Source organism: Vicia villosa, linkage group LG6 (genome assembly GCF_029867415.1).
Source record: "Vicia villosa cultivar HV-30 ecotype Madison, WI linkage group LG6, Vvil1.0, whole genome shotgun sequence".
Classification (NCBI taxonomy): domain Eukaryota; kingdom Viridiplantae; phylum Streptophyta; class Magnoliopsida; order Fabales; family Fabaceae; genus Vicia; species Vicia villosa.
This window is the reverse complement of record NC_081185.1, coordinates 137,398,640-137,420,427: the sequence shown is the minus strand read 5'-3', so window position 1 is coordinate 137,420,427 and position 21,788 is coordinate 137,398,640. Positions and strand designations below refer to the sequence as shown.

Sequence of the window (21,788 nt, the reverse complement as noted above, 5' to 3'; positions counted from 1 at the left end):
ATTAGAATATAATTGAAAGATATGAATAAAAATATGCATTTGAGACAAAATGAAAAAAAATATAAAGTGTTCAATTTGTAGGAGAATTAAAATAAAAAATCACAATTTGAATTGACAAGAATAACTGCTTATGATAAGTGTTAACTATCCTACCCTCAATCAGGGATGTCAACAGGACAAAGAATATTCAGAGGATGTTTCTCGTTCCCCATTCCACTCTCAAATTTATTCTTCATCCCCAATCTCTATCATGGAGAAATATTTTCCTCCATTCTCATCCTCACATATTCTCACGGAGATCCACACAGATTGAATCTTAATTTTTTTCTTATTCTTTCTTATCAAAACTATGAATATTTCAATATTTTTTTCCTTTGTTTAAAATAAATTATGAGTATTTCGTTATTTTTTTCTTTTAAAAAAATACATTTATTTTGCATCCTTCTTTTTTTAAAAATAAAAATACATCATTGAAAAACACATTTATTATGTGTGAGTGTGACAAATTCATAACTACTAATTTATTAATTTAATGAAAAACATGTTACTAACGGAAGTACACTGAATTTTAAGAGTAATTATCATAAGCACAACGAACAAATGAGAATGGTTGTTGTAATGATGAGAATATATAAGAGATGATGAATGAAGATAACAAAGATAATTGAGAAAAGAAAAAGAGAAGACAGTGTGTACATTCTATGTATTGAGTGCACTTACTAATGCATTAATATTTTTTATGTAAAATTATATAATTATATATTATATTATATATAAAATATAAAAGTTAAATAATATGGTCGGAGTCGGGGAATCCACAGAGCGGAGGGTAGTTTCTCAATCCCCGTCCAAAAGTGTCATCAGAGAATTTTCCCTCCATCCTCATCCCCACAGGGGAAAAAGCCCCAATTTCAATGCTCCGAACAGATAATATCCACAAAGATCTCCATCAACAGATACAAATTAATAGTACATCCCTACCCTCAACAAAAGAATTAAGGTAAAAATGAACTACCAAACTAATAATGGAACATGCCTAAGATCCTCCTAAATTGGGTTAAGATCCTCTTTATTTCTTTGTCTATTTGTTTTCACTATTAATATAATTTTGTGAATAAAAAACACACATATCTAAGACATGTAATATATAATTAATATTATTTAACTTTATACACATAAAAGTAATGGAGTTTTCAATTTCTTTTCAAAAATGAAGATGATCCTTATCAATTATCCCCTTAAATTACCCTTCAATACAATTTTAATTTACATTAATCAACTAGCTAACTAATAATGGAACATGCCTAAGATCCTCCTAAATTACCCTTTAAGACAATTTTAATTTACACTAAGTGTATCCTTTTTTTTTTAGTAATTGACAAAATCAAATTGCATTACAAATTGAGTATGAGGAATCAAAACTGCTTAATAAAAAAATAGGCGGATTAATTTCGTGAGCAAGGCATAATAGGAGATCAAAATTGTAATTCAACATAAAACTTTATTAGTACTAATTATATTTGATCTCCTATTGTGTTCTGCTCACGAAATTAATCCCCCTATTTTTTATTAATAGTATAAATATAATTTTTATAGTATAAATACTACTTCTGTTCCGAAATAAATGTCAAATTTACATAAATGATTTAATTCAAAATAAGTAGTGCTTTAAGTTTCAAATGAACTTTTAATTTTTATCTTTCAATTATATCACTAACTAATACTCTTGAATTACTATTTCTCTCGTTTTACATTAATGATAATTAAAATAAACCAATAATTAGGATAATTTATGAAGAAAATTTAGACACAATTCCTTAGATGTGGTTTATACTACTAGTTGTCATATTTTCATTAGAAAATGATATAAACCACACCTAAAGAATTAGATTAAAGTTTTTTGTTTGGTAAAATCTCTATTTTCTCTCAATCATTTATTACATTTCTTAATAAATGTGAAAGTGTCTATCCTTATATGTGGTTTATACTATCCATTGCCATATTTTCATTAGAAAATGATATATTGGATTTAAGTTTTTTGTTTGGTAAAATCTCTATTCTCTCTCATTTATTTATTATATTTCTTAATAATTGTGAAAGTGTCTATCATGATAATTATTTTGGGATGAAGGTAGTAACTTTTGTCATAAAAATATTACTCCCTCCGTCCTAAAATAAGTGTCATAGTTGACACTTTCACACATATTAGGAAAATTGGATAAATGAAGAAAATTTCTTCACTCACCTCCTAACCTTCTTGCCCACCCCTGGTGAATTTACCACACTACCCCTTGTTTCGGAAGTTCATTTCCAAAAATGTACCTTTTTTTTGTTAAAAAAGGTGTTTTCGGAAATGTATCTCCGAAAACATGTTTTTTTTAATATAAAATATTGATTTCGGAGATGCATCTCCGAAATAAAGTTACTTTTCAGAAAATGTGGTGTTTTCGGAAGTTCATCTCCGAACGCACCCCCTTTGGAGGAATTCGTAAATGAACTTCCGAAATATTCCAAGACCAAATTGGTCTTGGAATGTTTCGGATATACACTTCCGAAATAATTAATAATTATTAAAAAAATTAAAATCAAGGTGAATCAATACAATTAATAGGTATAAAATCAAGGTGAATCAATAAAATCAAGGTGAATCAAAACATCCTAAACTATTTGAAAGTTAAAAATTATTTTACTAACTTATATAAATCAAAAACATTTTAATTCCATAAGTAAATTTTGAATTATATAGAATTAAATATAAAATTTATTCATTAAATAAAATTAAGACAAAATCTTTTTTTAATTTTTTTAAACTAAATAAAAAATTATCTCATTTTTAATTATGAATCAGAATAGAAATATATAAATATATAATAATAATTGTTAATTTTGTAAGTGAAATATATAAATATATAATAATTAATATATAAATATATAAATATATAATAATTATTATAAATTAAAACACTCTTTTTTTAATTTTTATAATTATTATATAAATATATAAATATATTTATAATTAATATATAATAATTATTATATAAATATATAAATATATAATAATTTTTATAAATATATAATAATTATTATAATTATTACATAAATATATAAATTAAAACACTCATTTTTTTAATTTTATTTGTAAATACATAATGATTATTATAAATATATAAATAAAATATTATAACTCATTTTGTAAGTGAAATTATTTTAATTTTTTTAATTAAAATTATTTTAAATTTTAAAATATAAATCAAAATAGAAATATATAATAATTATTATTCATAACTAATAAATTATATCAAAATATATAATCATTATTATTTATTACTATTAATTATATCAAATTTATAATATATAAATTAATTCATATCCTAAAATTAATTTTTGGAATTTTTAGATTTTTTTTGTTTTTTCGGAGATGCATCTCCGAATTAATCAAAATCCCAATTTTTGAGATTTTTTCGGAAATGCACTTCCGAAGTCTGAAAAAATTTAGAAAAAAAAATATTTCGGAAATGCATTTCCGAAGCAGGGGTAAAATGGGATTTTCGCTGGGGGTGACCCCCCATAGGGAGGTGGGTAAAGAAAAAACCTAAATGAAAGAGAGAATGACAATTTTAGCCAATTATCCTTATTTGTTATTGATATATTCTTATTGTTATTAATGCAATTAATGCAATGTAAGAGAAATAGTAAATCAAGAGTATTAATTAGAGGGGGTAATTGGAAGATAAAAACTAAAGGGGACAACTTCTCTACCCATCACAAAAAGTTGGGTAGTGTACATTCAACCAATCATATAATGCCATCTAATTTTAACACAATTAATTATTTATTAAATATTACAATTGATTGTTGTTTTCAAGGCATTTTACACAGAAGGTAACCTTACCCAACTTTTTGAGTTGGGTAGATAAGAATTCACCAAAACTAAAATTGCATTGGAAACTAAAAGTGACACTTATTTATCATTAATGCAATGTAAGAGAAATAGTAAATGAAGAAGATAAAAACTAAAATTGCATTGGAAACTAAAAGTGACACTTATTTTGGAACAAATAATTTTTACAAATGTGACATTTATTTTGAGATTGAGGGAGTAACATTTTTTGATAAATTAAAATTTTCATATTATTTATTATACATTTATACTTTAATAGTGTTGTATTTATGCCTAATATATATATATTATTGTATGGGTTTTTCTAACCTATGCAACATTGTATAGGATAAGGGCAATTAATAAATTATTTCTTTCCATATAAATTATCATATTAAATATTTTTCTTTTGAAAAATAATCTTTTATATTTTCTTTCTCCCACCCAATTAATGGATCAACATAAATAATGATTAATATGGTAATTTATATTTAAGAAAGTGGTGTATTAATTGTCCCTTATCCTATGCAATGTTGCATAAGTTAGAAAAACCCTTGTTGTATATTATTTCCTACATTTTCATTAATAAGATGTGATTTTTATATAAAATTAATGTTTAAATATGTGATTTAATATAAACTTAATATTGTTGATTTTCTACCGGGATAATATTGTTGATTCTAATCTATAATATTTTAGTCTCTTCTTCTCTATACATTTTTAAATATGTAATTTGATATAAAATTAATGTTTAAAATAAATAATACAAAAAATAAAGTTATTTGATAAATATTCTATTACTATAATAAATGTAAACATTTAAATTAACATTATGACAATTATTTACTATAATTTGATTTATAAGTTAAAGAAATATTTCTTAAATTTATTAGATTTGAAATAAAAATAAAGTATCTTAAATTTTCGAGTATAAATGGGAGTAACAAACAACAAGAGAAAAAGATTGGAAAATGCGACCGTAACGCCGGGATAGTGCAGAAGAAGTGAAATTCTCCAAATCGTTTCACTCTGGTAACTGTTTTCTCTTGCTTCGATTTTGCTTAATATTCATGTAATCAATTTTTCATTCACGAGAGAAAATGCTAAACATCATTTGGTCTTTAATAAACACAAATTGTTTTACCAATCGTTAGTTGGTCCAGTGGTGATTGGTGCTGGACTTGGTAGGGAGAACCGCGGTTCGATCCCCCGCAACTACGATCGGGAGGGGTATGGAACCACTTGATGCCATAACTCGCCCCGAACCGGACTAAACCGGTGGTATTAAGCCAAAAAAAAAAACACAAATCGTTTTACTATCGTGTTTATTTTTTTCAATTTTACAGGGTTTCAGATTATTATCAATAATAATGGATAGAGCAGTAACTAGAAGCCAGAAGAAACTTAAATCATTAGACTCCAACTCATCAAATACTAGTAAGGCTTGTAAACTCATTTCCAATCAGGACTTGATGTTTTATATACTTACTTTCCTTCCTATGAGATCTGTTGTCAACTCTGCAATATATGTTTGCAAACCTTGGCTCGCTACTATCCGAACCTCCCAATTTGCTCAAGCATGCCTACCTCATTCAAAACCCACTCTTTTCGTTGAAAATCAAAACGGACAACTTATTTCTTATTTCTTGGATGTCAAAGACTGCATCAATGGGTCCTTTCAACTTGAAAGGACTCATTTGGCAAATCGGGTTAGACTTGGAATACGTGGAAAGGTTATTGATACCTGTAATGGCATATTTCTGATGCTTAATCAGAATCATGCATGTCCTACACAATTCAAAATCTTTCTCTTGAACCCCATCACTAAGTCTGGGTTTATAACTCCTCCTTTATCTCTTTCCCGATTTACACCACTAACTCCGTTTCAATTTGCTCTAGTGTGTGTTCCTCGCACTACCAAATTCAAGGTGTTCTTCGTTGACATCCTACGGGTTTCGAGTGCTTATTATTATGTTTTCTATACACTAACAATTGGAAATGATAACTCATGGAGAGAGATTGATAGAAAAGACGCCACCCATATCAAGCATAGCTTTTATAAACCACTTTATGATGGACAAAATTATGTTTACTTCATATCTATACATGGAATAACTGTGCTGGATGTTGACAAGGAAATTACTGTTACAAAATTTCCAGTTCCCCCTATGCCCATGGATGTCCTTTTTCGTCCCATATTCTTATGGAAGAGAAATCAGCTTTGTTCCATTGGGCGTAAACATGTGGATTTTGTACATTTTGGAAGTCAAATTTTTCAAATCTACATTTTGGATTTCGATTCCAAAGAATGGTCTCTTTATCATGAGATGGGACCTTTCGATTTCGAGGCTACTTCCGGTCAAATATTTGATGTTTTCTATGTCTTATTTCGTTATTGGATCTATGATCAAATCATCATTCAAGTAAGTAGAACTGGCATGTGCACCATGCATTTTAGTTACAATGTCAAGACTAGAAAACTCACAAAGATGGAGGGTGTGGACCCTGGCAATCAGCAGGTATGGCTTCACATCCACAGTCTAATTTCATTGCCCAGGTCTCCAACATACTAGTTGATTTTTATCTCATTGCCCAGGTCTCCAACATACTAGTTGATTTTTATCTCATTGCCCAGGTCTCCAACATAGTTGATTTTTATCAAGATGTAAACATTTGACCTTGGTTGTTTTTTAAATTTGGACATGTAAACCTTTCATTTGATTTGATGTGTGTTTATTTATCGAATTGGAAATGTAAACATTTGATGTGTGGTTATTTATCAAATTGATGTGTGTTTATTTTATCAAATTGGAGATGTAAACATTTGGTGTTGTTTATTTATCAAATTGGAGATGTAAACATTCGGTGTGTGTTTATATTTATCAAATTGGAGATGTAAACATTTGATACTTGTCTATGTATTAATTAAGATTAATTTTTAGTAATTTAAAATAGATTTGATTTGTAGTTCAAATATTTGTTTTGTATTTTATTTTATATTTTTCAACAAAACTTTCATATATTTTTTATATTTATTAGCAACAACTTTGTCTTGAATTTTTTTATTATATTTATCAATAACAAGTAATTTGTATATAAATATTTATCCAATAAATATCCGCCAAAACATTTTTTTTTTAAAATCAATAATAAATAGTTGTTCTATGAATTTGTATCCTCAATGTATTTGATAAATTTGTCATCCTCAAGAATGGAATCTTCTTTTATGTCATCCTCGAGAAACTTACAAATAAACTCCAGAGCTTTTTGATAAATTTGATAACCTCCTTTTCATCTTCCTATCAGCCTTAGCTAACTCATTTGCGCGACGATTCGTCTCTTGTATTTGTTAATATATATTATAATTATTTTAAAATTTTTAATAAATATTAAAACCAATTAATTAATTAGAGGTAAATGATTGTTGGTGGAACGAATTATATTTTTCAACGATATTTTTATTATATTATTTAAAGAAAAATAATTTAATAACAATAAAATATGCAAAATTTATAAATGTTTTCTTTTTATGGTAAAAATATTAAAAACCAATATTTATTTTAAGTAATTTTTTAGTAAAAGGAATTATTCATGTATATAATTTCTATAAAAAATTATAATTAAAAAAAACTTTTATTTAAAAAAGTTAAATTTAAATAATTTATTAGTGAATAATTGTATTGTGATGCTTTACATCTAATATGATTATTAGGCTTCATATTCAAAAGAAAAAGGGTTAAACATGTTTTTTGTCCTCCTAAAAAACTGTCGCTAATTCTGTCGTTAAGTTGTAAAAACCGTCACTAATTTGCGGGAGGGACTAAAAGTTAAAATTAACAATTCTAAGAGTACCATTCATTGAAGAAAATATTTTGAGGAATTAAAAACGAAAATCAGAATAGTTAGAAGGACCAAAAATATATTTAACCCAAAGAAAAATATGCATAAAACACAATTTTTTTTAATTTGCTTAATGGTCAACCCGTATCCAATTAGACATTTGTGAGAAGTAAAAATATGGTAATTCAAGATCGCATTTTTTTCACTTCGTTCAAATAAGAGTTGTACCCGTACGGAATTTTTCTGTTTCTCAGTATGATCTCTATCATCATCTCTATTCCCTTTATCCACTCTCCTATCCTACCTCCGTCAATTCGTTGTTCATCGATAGACGAAGCTCTCTCTTTATCATATCGTGCCAGATGCAACAAAGGATGAGTCCTTCTTTTTCCTTCTCGCGAACCACGGGAGCGCCTAGCACCAAGAGGAGCAAAGCTAATTATCCTTTCAGGGTAAAGCGGCGCATAAAAAAGGGCTGGCCCGTCAAACGTCCGGTTCCTTTGCGAACGAAGTTCAGAATTAACAAGGGTTCGTAGAACGAAGGGAGTGTACAACTGGGGCGCAGCTCCTATTTTTTGTTTGTAACGAGGGAGAGATAGAATGGAGTTCTTCACGAAGTTCGAGACAAAGTAATACGGAAGGTACGAGTCATCAGTAGTAATGACTCGACGGCAACTTCCAGTTCCGGCCCTCCTATCCTTGAAGTATGTCATCGATACGGAGAAAAGGGGGCTACCTCAGGGAATAGATGTCTTCCCTCGGGGCTACTGTTTCCAACCTGCATTAGGGGTCCCACCCCAACTCCCACTCCAGAGCTCTTGAAAGCTCCCACGTGCGCGACATCGGTCTCAAGGTTTCTGAAACCGGCATCCCAAGGAGCGAAGCGGCTCAAAGGATTGGCAATTCAGCTCAGTCTAGTCTGAGGAGATGGGTTAGGCTACTCGCCCCTTACATAGGAAGAGGGGGAAGTCAAGTACCTAGATCAAAGATCACGATATCCGGTTTGGTGGCGAGGAAGGGCATAAAAGAAAGCACCAAAGCAAACAAAGTAGATTCTTTGTTGAGTCAACTGGCAACTGGGATTGCAGCGGATCTAGAGGTTCTCCTATTCTACGGTCTTGCTGCTGAGAGAGAGTAAGAATAGAAAGTAGAAGCTCGCCCGGGAGAAAGACAAGGGATAATTAAGATACGAACTTGCGGAAGGAATGAAAAGGTATTCGACTAAGACGGGGACGGGTATTCCCGAAGATGCTTGACCTAAGAGATAGAGACGAGAACGAGACTAAGAAAATAATATATTGGAGAGGAAAGAAGCAAGGCTTTCCTTGTGTAAGTGAATCCCCCATTAAGGATAGATATAAGAGTGGTCAGGAGTGTCTGCAAGGCAGTTTTCTTTATAATGTTTAGTGAGGTATTTATTTCCGGTTAAGCGCAGGTTCGAATTTGAGAGAGGTAAAACTCATGGATATGACCAACTAACAAGCTAGTTTTTCACAATAAAAGCATTCATAATTATGACAATTCAGTTTGTTCATATTAAAGTATTTATTATGTGATCTATTCGATTTAAATCCTTGTTCAAATTTTCTCACTTTCAGTTGGTATTAGAGCACGGTTTGGGCATAACACCTAACAGTGATACAGTAAAAAAAGATCATAGAAAAATATTAGTTCAAGATGTCCAGTGTTACAGAAGATCCTACTTCTACTGAAAGAGGTACTTCTAACAACCCGGTTTTTATTTCCATATTTATTTATTAGGTGTTTATTTTTATTAATTATTATTTATGTGATAATTTATTATTTGGTGTGTTTTTTGATTATTCGTAACGGTCAGAAACGATGGTAAAGGTTTTTTTGTGTGGATGGATGTAAAATTATGAGAGTTGTTGATTGTTAGTGTAGGGGAATGGAGAATTTGGTAGAGGTGAATGGTTAAAAATAAGGGTTGTTAGTTATTTATAAGAAACATTAGGTTAAAAGGAAGATTGGCTTGGACCTCACTAAGAGCTTAATTTATTTTATTTTCTTTATTTTGAATTATTTAAATGAATAAATCAAAACAACTAAAATAAAACAATTTAAGGGGTGATTGGATTAAAAATATGGCCCAATAATGAATTTGTTCAATTTGGACTTTATGCATTGACTCAAAATTTCCCAACTTTTACCAGCCATAATTTTCTCAATTTTCATTATTTGAGAATCATTTTGAATTTGTTGGGAAGCTTAGGATGTCCTCTTCAATTATTTTCGCACTTGAAGATTTTTGTCTTTAAAAATGAGGGGGAAATTTTGGGGTATGACACTTGATTTGAGGAGCTATGTTGCATAAGATGAACATGTGGTTCTTGATAAGGTAAATATAAGGCATATTTATGTGAAGAGTGATGAATTATTGGAATGTATTGTTCTATTGATGCATTTCCTATTATTATGTTTATCTATAATGTTTTGAATTCTCACCCTTCTGTTAGAATGATGTTCTATTGTGACATCACTCAGGTTTCGAGGATAGTGGTGCTTCGGAGGAGGTCTAGATTGGAAGCCTATAACTCTTTTAGTGTATTTTGACTAGGTATTCTTAGTGTGCTCTGGTCAATATAACACTTGGGCTTTTGGGTTTTATTGTCTTTGACTTGATGCTATGAGATATTGTTTTACTCATATGTATTCTCCTATTTTGATATAAGTTGCATTTGTAATTTAAAATATAAATTATGGTGTATCACAACTTGTTATTACGATCAGACCAACTTCGACCGTGTAATCTTAGTAGTAAACTAATATTAAAATAATAAAAAAATTAAGATTGCATAACTTAAAACCCGTTTGCACATTTAAAAAAATACTATTTGCATAGGTATATAATTATGTGTAGTTTCAATTTGCATAATCTTAATATTAATTAAAATATATCATAAATATTAAATTGTCCTTTAGTTATAAACTAAAACCCATTATAAACTAAAACCCGTATAAATTTGGATTTATTCAATAAGATTGAGTGAGGTATAAAACTAAATTAATTTTTTTTTGGTACAATGGAGGGCCTAAGCCCAAAACAAAAAGAAATTACACGGTATCGACAAAAAGTCCACTAATCCCTAGAGAATCCGCTGCCAACAAGGGCCAGAGAAAATCAGGTGTATCTGAATGAACCGGATCTCTCTTATCTAAGCAACCCCTATTAGCTAAAGCATATGCGCACATGTTTGTAGCTCGAGGTGCATACGATATGATAACCAACTCATGTAACTCAATGAGTTCTTTTATCCTCCTTAGGATTGTAACACAATCCACTAACCCAGTAATACCTTCCTCAATAGCATGAACAACTATCAACGCGTCCACATTCACTTCCACTCTTCTAACACCCAATGAGAGGGTAAATTTTAGCCCTTCAAACACTCCCCAAAATTCAGCGACAATAGCACTACACCTCCCCAAATATTTTGAGAAACTTCCTCGCCACGTGCCATTACTATCTCTAATGATTCCACCACACCCAGCCTCCTGGCCCAATTTGCTAGCCCCGTCAGTGTTTAGTTTCCACATATCATTGGTTGGTGGTTTCCACCCCATAAATTTGTTGCTGCAAACCTCTCCATTGCTTTGTCTTCTTTCCATAATTGCAATGGCATATTCCTGCTTCCTTTTGAAAATGTAGCTTATAGGATTGGGAGGTCTCTCAAAATTATGATCATGCTCTTCAAGGTTTCTCCAATACCATAGTGTATGGCAAGCCATGATCCAAAAGTCACTCCACCAATGCATATTCGCATTACGGTAATTCAAATTAAGATGAATCCATTCATCTAGATCTGAGTCAAAAAACTCTATCATTAAGTCACTGGGAACAACACTTCTCCAAATGAACTCACACTTCATGCAGTCTCTTAGTGCGTGAATTGTTGTCTCACACACACTACCACACAACAAACAGCCTTCATATCCTAGACCTCTCTTTGCCTTGTTAAGATTCGTTAGAATCCTATCGTGCTTTAACAACCATAGAAATGTTTTGCACCTCTCAGGGACATTAGCTTTCCAGATCTTTTGCCAATTCCTGTCTGCGGTATCCACTTTACTTTCTTCCATCTCCTGATACATAACTTTGATCGAGAACCTGTCTTGTGTTGTACCTGCAAAACAAAGAGTGTCAGCAAATTGATCCGTGCTTGGTGGTACACACGCACGAAGTTTATCCAGCCAAATGTGAGGAAGCAACACAGAAAGTGACTCAAAATTCCACTCGCCATTCACATTCATCAAATCGCGCACGGTTGCTCCTCTAAAGTTTTCAGGAATTTGAACATCAAGATTACATAACCGAAATTCTTCCCCCAGCCAGTTATCTTCCCACGCTTATATTCTCCTTCCGTCACCGACACTCCACTGCCCATAATTCATCATTGTTGCAACAGCCCTAGCAATATCTTTCCATAAACTTGAATCTGATGCCCTAATCATCATGCAGTCCTTGTCTTCCTTTATGTTATACTTTTGACGCAAAACCCGACACCATAGCTCATCGGATTTGTTGTAAATCTTCCCGCCCATCTTCATGGGACACACTTCATTTAACACATCCAACTTTCTCAGACCCACCTCACCTTGTTTTTTAGATTTGGTCACTATATCCCATGACACAGCATGAAGTTTCTTCTTTTCTTCAGTATCTCCCCACACGAATTGTCGCTGAAGACGCTGGATCTCTTCTATGCAAGTTCTAGGTAGCTTTGTTGTCATCATTGGATACAAAGGTATTGCTTCAATAACACTTTTAGCGAGAGTCATTCTTCCCGCTAACGATAAGTTATCACGTTTCCAACTAACCAACTTGTTCGCTACTTGGTCAATTAAATATTGAAAATCACTTCTTCTTTGTCTTTTGCCATGCAGTGGAACACCCAAATATTTCCCAAATCCCCTCGTGTGCCGAAACTTTGAAATCTGCAAAATTTTCAGCTGCATACTTCTCCCCACATTTTTAGAAAAGAGGATACTTAATTTGTCTTCACTTATTTCCTAACCCGAGAGTTTGCAAAAGATTTCTAAAGTCTGCATAACACATTTGATTTGCCTCTCAGTGGCTTCCCCAAATAAAAGTAAGTCATCCGCAAACATTAAGTGCGATATTCTCACACCATTCTTGCCGAGTTTCAGACTTTTCCAATGCTTGGCATCCATTTCCTCTTCAATAATATGAGAGAGTTTATCCATACACATCACAAAAAGGTATGGAGACAACGGATCTCCCTGGCGTATGCCTCTCTGTGGTCGAAAAAACTCATTTTGAGCACCATGCCAATTCACATTTGTCTCCACGCTTGTTATTGCATGCATAATGATTTTACTCAGCTTTTCAGGAATGTTTGCTTCTTGCATAGTGTTCCATACAGAGTCCCACCTGAGTTTGTCATATGCTTTAGACAAGTCAACCTTTATAGTAAAGTAACCAGTCTTACCTTTCATCTTTTCCATTGTGTGCATTGCTTCTCTGGCAATAATTATGTTCTCATGAATAATGCGCCCCGGGACGAAACCTGTTTGGTAAGGCGAAATAAGCATGTTCATGTGCTTCTTAAGCCTATTCACAATTACCTTGCTAACCACTTTATACAAAGTATTGCATAAAGAGATAGGCCTAAATTGTGATACTAGCGTAGGTTTATCAATCTTCGGAATTAAGCAAATGTTGGTTTGATTCACCTGAGCTATAATGTCTGGTTGTTCCCAAACCCTTTTCACAAACTCATACACGCTCTTTCCAACTATACTCCATGTCCTTTGATAGAAACCCGCCAGGAAGCCGTCTGGGCCAGGAGCTTTCCATGGCTTCATATCAAAAATTGCCTGTCTCGCTTCATTTTCAGTTACTGCGTCGTCCAGCCTCCTAACCTCCTCATCATTCATCTTTGGGAAAGTATACTTAGTTTGGAACCAGTTGCTCCAATTCTCCCCTATCGTGAAAAGATCCTTGTAGAACTGATTCACTAGATCTTTAAGTTCATCTTCCTTATCAATCCAGTGCCCTTCTTTATTTTTAAGCATCACAATTTTGTTGTTTCTTCTTCTTGTGACTGTTTTAAGATGATAGTATCGGGTGTTACGATCCCCATCAGCCAGGCATTTAGTTCTTGTTCTTTGAAACCACATTAGCTCCTCTTGTTTCAAAATAACATTCATCTCCCTTTGCAACTTATTTTCCATACGACTCAGCCCACGAGTATTATTATTCGACTGCATGCTTACTTGGATGCCATGCAGACGTGCCAATAATCTCCTCTTGATACGTTGGACTTGCTTCACATTGCACATGTTCCATTCCTTAGCGTCACATTCAATTCTCTTTAGGTTGTTGAAAATGTCTTCACCATTCCTCCAGCAACCCTTGACTCGATTGGCATAGCTATGATCTTCCAGCCAAGCGCTTTCGAATCTAAAGCTTCTCTCTGCCCTAACCGAACTGAAATTGGAAAGAGCTATCATTATAGGATGATGATCACTGAAACTCACTCTTGTTAACACTTTGATGTAGCTATCAGGAAACAAAAGCTTCCACTCCTCATTACTTATAGCTCTATCCAACCTTTCATATATTCTTCGGCCACCATGATATATCCCTCCCCTCCATGTGAATTTCGGCCCACTAGCTCCAAGGTCATTAAGCTTACACTTATCCATATTATCTCTGAACAAGGAACACTTTCTAAAAGAAGCTTGAGCTCCACATTTCTTTTCCATCGCATTTGCTATATCATTAAAGTCTCCAGCTACAATCCAAGGAAACTTCTCTGTGTTAGCGATAGAATTCAGCTCCTCCCACATCCTTATTCTCTTCTGGTCATTGGGGCTAGCATAGACTGAAGGGAATCTCCAGTCAATACCATTTGCATTTTGAATATTTAAATGAATCCATTGCTCCTTTTGTGCACACCACGTTACTTTTAATGTCTCATCTCTACATGCAACTAAAATACCACCAGCAAAACCATCATTTGCCACCGAGAAAAATTGACTGAAGCCTAACTTCTTCATTGGTTTGTGAAGCTTCGTAGGATCACATCTAGTTTGCATCAGCACAAAAATTTCAGGTTTACATGCTTCCACATATTCTTTACTATATCTATAAAAATCTTTCCCAGTAGCTCCTCTGCAGTTCCAAAGGATGATTTTAATGTTGTCAGTCATCATTAAAAACATCTAAAATAACGAAACCGCATTCTATTTCAAACTTAGTTCAGGAGTTTCTTGAACTTTGTCTTCTTCCATTGCACCATCTATATCTTGATTATGTTCAGTTCCATGACATAAATGATCTATCTCCTCCCTTTTATCCATGTATGGTATTTCATCATTATATCTCTCTCCTTCAGTATCATTGAAATCCGGAGGTCTAGCAGCATCCTTTAATGTTATCGTGTTTGCATCCTTTCCACACACCCCATGCACAACACTTTGAACCTGCCTAGAAGTAATATTTTCCTCCATGCAATCTTTCTCATTTACTGGCTCCAAAGCCATCACCCTCGAACCCTCTTTTTTTCCTTCAGCCCTTCTCTTGTCCAACTGCATGTTTATGTGTGTGCTCTTTAAAAAGTCAACATGCTGATTTTTCTCAAACAAACTCTCAATTGTATGCTTCCTTGGGCCCTCAACTTTTTCTTTAAAGACTTTAATTCCACGTGTCGCCAGTTTGCTCATCTTTTTGTTTCTTCCCTTCTGATCCACGTGCTTCTCGTTTTTCTCCCCACTAATCTTTTTGCCTTTATTTCTTTTTGCACCAATCACACCTTCTGCCACATTTATTGCATTCTGTTCGTTACCATTTAATGTTTCCTTAATCGCTCCATCATGTGCCAACACAATCATATCTTCATTATTTGTATTGTCTCTCCTCATATTACTATTATTATTATTATTCTTGTCTGCTCCCATCAAAATCTCCTCATTTTTTTAGTAACTTTTTTATTGCCATCACTAATTTCCTTAATCAGTTCTAACTCATTAAAGCTTTCCTTAATGGTTCCACTTGTCTCTCCTCCTCCATCGCCTAACGCCTGAAACCTAGATCCTGCCTTTGCCAACCATGATCCTGTCGCCGGTGCTTTCCTTTTTATCTCCGGTGGTTTTTTACTCCGTCGTTGTTTCTGCACTACCTGCCACGGACCCTCATCAGTTGTTGTATCATCTTTTGCCGTGTTCCTCGTTGCCAAACTATTATCAACAGCCGGTCCTTTCCCACTCCTTGTGTTCAGATTATCATCGTCAGCATTCTTCTTCATGGAACACCCCTCCTTATAATGTCCGAACTTGCCACATATAATACACAGCAAATGCAGTCCCTCAAATTCAACTCTATAGCTTTTGTCTTTCAACTCGAACATAGCAAGGAGTGGCTTCGAGATATCTACCTCCACGCAAATTCTAGCATATTTCCCTCTTACACTTTGCATTGTGTTCTTGTCCACCTTTACTGTTCGACCAACCAGATTTCCAATTACCTGCAAAACCTTTGGATCATAGTACTCAACGGGAAGCCCTGAAATTCTGATCCACACCGCAACATTCACTATGGAGTCGTTTTCAGGGTGAAAATCCGGTGTCCACTCCTTAACAGTTAAGTAGTGATCATATACGAACCAAGGCCCATCCGACATTGCCGCATTCTTGTCCTCTTCATGAGTAAAACACACCAAATAGTAGTCATGCCCTAGATCAACTATGCGTATGATACCTTTCCTCACCCACATTTGTTGCAACTGATTCTCTAATGCCTTGTATCCAATCTTCCTTCCCAAAAGCTTCACAATCACTCCCCTTCTCCATGGTTTTTGAATCCTCCTCTCTTCATGTTTTGATAGTATGATTTGAGGGTATTCATAACCTCCTCTCTTGCCCTTTCTCACCGTTATCCCTTCCAGCCCATCAGTAATATTTTCTATCTCCTCATCTTCTAACATCTCGTTCTCCTCTTTCTCGCTATCACCTTCCTCCCCTCCATGCTCACCTGTTACAATGTTCCTATAAGAAACCCCTTCATTTATTTTCTTATTATTTCCTGGCGGCCTATTATTGTCCTCCCTTTCCTTGTGGTGGTTTCGGTGGTGGTGCCGGACTTCACACCGTAATCGTCGATGACACTTCCCTAAAACCCTAGCAGAGCTCATGTATGTTATTACGATTTCTTTTTAATGAAAAACAGTTTTAAAGAATAAAAATCCCTAACATACGTATATGTATAGTAGTATTACGATTTTTAAATAATGTATAATTATTTCTAATGATTCTAATGGTAATCCTTAATAAAATAGTACAAAATAATTAATTTATTATCATAAATTTAAATTTTAATATATTTTTATGTAAGGATATGTATCTTTTACTCCGTCTACATTTTGTATTTGTATCAATTACACAATAATTATAAGCATTATAATAATTTTCTTAATGGAATTAAATGACAATAAATTTTCTTTTGATGCGCTCATAAAATGAGAAGAAAAATTTATATCATTGAATATAATTGATATTGGTATAAAACCAAATTTATACGATAATAATTGGTATAAAACCAAAATATTAATATTCAATCCTAATTGATATCAGTTATAATTGGTATAAAACCAAAAATTTATATAATGAAACAAAATAGATATCTTTTGGTGTTTTTTATGATATGTAAAAACAAATTTTATAAAGTAAAATAAATTAAAATAAAGGACATAAAAATAATTATTAAATCAGATTAATTGGAACATAATAAAAATAAATATTAATATTTATTTTTATTAATATTTATTTTTAATTAATATTTATTTTTATTATGTTCCAATTAAACTAATTTAACTGAGAAATTGTCCATTATCAACTTAATGGGAAATTTATAGAATAAAATTTGATGGGAAAGTTTAACAATTTGAAGGGAGAATATTGTTAATGACTTTTGTCAATTTTTTTCCACGTAAAACAAACAAACAATTTTCAATGTATCTTTTGGCATAATATGAGTTATGACAATATTTAATAATTTGAAATTGAGAAGTCATTGTATTAATGAATGGTTATTTAAAATAAGTAATAAATATTAAAAGAAAAATAAATAGAATAAGGATAATATACTAAAAACAAAGTTATCTTTCTTCTCTTTATCATATTTTCTTAATGCATATGAAAAACTCAATTGCGACAAATAATATGAAACAAAAAGAATAATAAATAATATTAATAATTAATTTTAATAATTAATTTTAATATTGAAGCAGCATAATAATTATTAATTTTATAAAATATTTTTCTATGATTTATTATTTACAATAAAAAATCATAAGATAATTTAATTTCAAATTAATATAACTTATTAATAAAATGTCTTAAAGTGTGATTTGTCATATTCTGAATTTAAATTTAAATTTAAATTCAATTAATAAGAAAACATTTAATAAAAAAATGAATAGGGTTGAAAAACATATGTAATTTTCTACTTTTGAGAACAATAATGAACGAAAAAAATAGGAAATCAAATAAAATAATATATGTATTGGAAGCAATAAAATAGAAATAAATTAGACTATAAATTGAAATCAAATAGGTTAAATAGGTTATAATTAATGAGTAGATCAAAAAATCATGCCATAAATGTAATGATGATTTTAGTTTTTGAATTTTTTTAACTTTATCAGATTTTTAGGCATTAAAGCAAAAGTTAATATTTATAGTGGATGCATTTGCATCGGTAAGAGAAAGTTTTTGCATGGGTAATAGAAGAAATAAACGTGTAAGGCAGTAATAATGACGAAGAAAATATATTATTAATTTCAACGTTAATATTGTATTAAATTTGATAATAATAATTTTATAATTAATATTAAACAAAAAAAATATACTGATCAATAGAATCAAAAATATATGACACAAAAAAATCTCATTTTATTTAATACAAACTAATGTTTTGGAACCCTACATTAATCTAATTGTCATCTCCTCTTAGCTTCTTTTACATGCACCCAATCAAACATTTTCAAATCTGAAACTTCTAACATATCAAAAAGTTACCTTTAGAAAAAATCAAATATTTTCAAATTTGACATGCATAAAAAAGTTAACTCAAAAATATATACATTTGAATCAAAATATAAAATATTTGAAACTCAGTTTTTCAAATAACATAACTTCAAATGTTGGGAATATGAGTTTATGGCATTAACAAAGAAAGATACAACTAAACTGGAAAAAATTTAAAACTCAGTTTATCAAATAACATAAATTCATATTCGAAGAATCAAAGTAAGTTAAGAAACGAAACAGAGGAAGATGATGATGGCGAAATGGAAGCAGACATGAATAAGAAATTTGTAAAAATAGACACCAAAAAGTATGGTACCGTGAATTTTGTTGTTGGATATACATTCCATATGGTAGATATTTATATTGTGGATGATTTGAATTGTTTGCATTGGTAACCAAAGTGACTTTACGTTTTCCACTAGGCAAGAATGCATGCATTTTACTTTGAAAAATGGAAAGGCAACAAATTGATCATTTACCTTCATAAAGCGTGTAAATTGGTCTTCCAATGCATAATTAAAATCTGAATTTAATTTAATTAGTTTTTAAGTGGACATTAATGAAGAATCAGTGAGTATTAATTTTCTTATTATTATAGTAGATTATTATATTAATAATAGATTTAATAAAATAAATATAATTATATTAAATGAAAGTTTCCTTTTATAGCATAAATAAAAATATAAAAATGCATGAGAGAGTGTCAAGTGGCAAATTTGCCAAAATACTCATCTTGCATTATTCTATTGTATGATTATTGTTAATTGTTAATATATTATAATTATTTTTAAAATTTTAATAAATATTAAAACCAATTAATTAATTAGAGGTAAATGATTGTTAGGGGAATGAATTATATTTTTCAACGATATTTTTATTATATTATTTAAAGAAAAATAATTTAATAACAATAAAATATGCAAAATTTATAAATGTTTTCTTTTTATGGTAAAAATATTAAAAACCAATATTTATTTTAAGTAATTTTTTAGTAAAATGAATTATTCATGTATATAATTTTTATAAAAAAATTATGATTAAAATAAACTTTTATTTAAAAAAGTTAAATTTAAATAATTTATTAGTGAATAATTGTATTGTGATGCTTTAAGCCTAATATGATTATTAGGCTTCATATTCAAAAGAAAAAGGGTTAAACATGTTTTTTTTCCCTCCTAAATATCTCAAATTTCGTTTTTACTTCCTCAAAATATTTCCTTTAAAGAATGGTTCCCTTGAAAATTTTAATTTTAACTTTTGGTCCCTCCTGCCAAAACTGTCGCTAATTAAAAAACTGTCGCTAATTCTGTCGTTAAGTTGTAAAAACCGTCACTAAGTTGCAGGAGAGACTAAAAGTTAAAATTAACAATTTTAAGAGTACCATTCATTGAAGAAAATATTTTGAGGGATCAAAAACGAAAATCAGAATAGTTAGAAGGACCAAAAATATATTTAACCCAAAGAAAAATATGCATAAAACACAATTTTTTTTATTTGCTTAATGGTCAACCCGTATCCAATTAGACATTTGTGAGAAGTAAAAATATGGTAATTCAGGTTCGAATTTGAGAGAGGTAAAACTCATGGATATGACCATCTAACAAGATAGTTTTTCACAATAAGAGCATTCATAATTATGACAATTCAGTTTATTCATATTAAAGTCTTTATTATGTGATCTATTCGATTTAAATCCTGGTTCAAATTTTCTCACTTTCAGTTGGTATTAGAGCACGGCCTAGGCATAGCACCTAATAGTGATACAGTAAAAAAAGATCATGAGAAAAATATTTGTTCAAGATGTCCAGTGTTACAGAAGATCCTACTTCTACTGAAAGAGGTACTTGTAACAACTCGATTTTTATTTCCATATTTATTTATTAGGTGTTTATTTTTATTAATTATTATTTATGTGATAATTTATTGTTTGGTGTGTTTTGTGATTATTTGAGTATATGAGGTATTTGAATAATTTGGTAGATGTGTTAAGATTAATAATTAGCTAATGGGCCTAATTAATTAGAATGCAGGGTTGGGTGGGTTAAGCCCAAATAACAAATAGAGTTAGTACGGGTGTTATGTTAGAAAATCTTAAATTAGAGAAATAGATTAAAAATAGGCTAGAGGAGAAGAGAATGAGAGCGAATTTTTGAAGAAGAGGGACTAGAGATTCCATCTAAGTCAAGGTAAGGGTGTGAATCCAAGTGATTATGGGGATAGATATAATTGGGTAATGTATGTGGGGTCAGAAAATGCATGATTTTAGGTTGGGAGATTACTATTTCATAAGTTTTGTTGTGGAATTGGTATGTTAATCCATAAATTATGTGAAATCTAATTTGTATTAATGATTCTATGTGTGATTATGTGAATGGGTATGAAAATAGCATAAGATTTAGTTTATGTATGTTGATTTTGTGAAACATTAACTTTAGAGATTATGATAGAATCCATAAATGTGATTTGTAAGTTATGTGTTGATGTTTATCATTGATTATATGTGTTATATATGTGATATAAGCATGATATTCGTGATAAAATCTGAACTGGAGCTGATTTTGGGTGAAATGGGGAAAAATGGGTTTGCTGTCAACGCAGCAGATATTCTGCAGAAAACACATAGGGCGTGTAGCGCACTTCTGGAAATCTGGAAACCCTCTTGGAAAAAGGTAGCGTGCATCGCGGGGAACTAGGGCGCGTAGCACGACATGTAGCTGAAAAATAAATATTTTTTTTTCTTGAATTGACTTGTGGAATTGCTTGCTATTGATTTATAAATAATTATTACGAGTTTTGATTAATTGTTTAACATGTAGTGAGTGATTTATGATTGGATTTACATGAGAACATGATACTTGAAATATGTATGTATTATGATGTGAATTGATGAATAATGATGCAATACATGTTATACTATATATGAATACATGTGATTGAGTGTTGTGTGCTAATTGACACAATGTTTGGGATTGGAGTCATGTTGTGTATGTTGTGC

The 21,788-nt window shown here is 31.2% G+C and overlaps 1 protein-coding gene across 1 annotated transcript; it reads right to left on the bottom strand.

Annotated features, from left to right (window-relative positions):
* Positions 1-15,663: 15,663 nt before the first annotated feature.
* Positions 15,664-16,896, bottom strand: LOC131614777 (uncharacterized). The gene has a single exon (XM_058886332.1). The coding sequence runs from the start codon at positions 16,894-16,896 to the stop codon at positions 15,664-15,666; it is 1,233 nt and encodes a 410-aa protein (XP_058742315.1).
* Positions 16,897-21,788: the final 4,892 nt, after the last annotated feature.

What these genes read in the sequence shown, in the direction of transcription:
- LOC131614777 (XM_058886332.1), bottom strand. Translation starts at nt 16,896, where the DNA reads ATGAGCTCTGCTAGGGTTTTAGGGAAGTGTCATCGACGATTACGGTGT.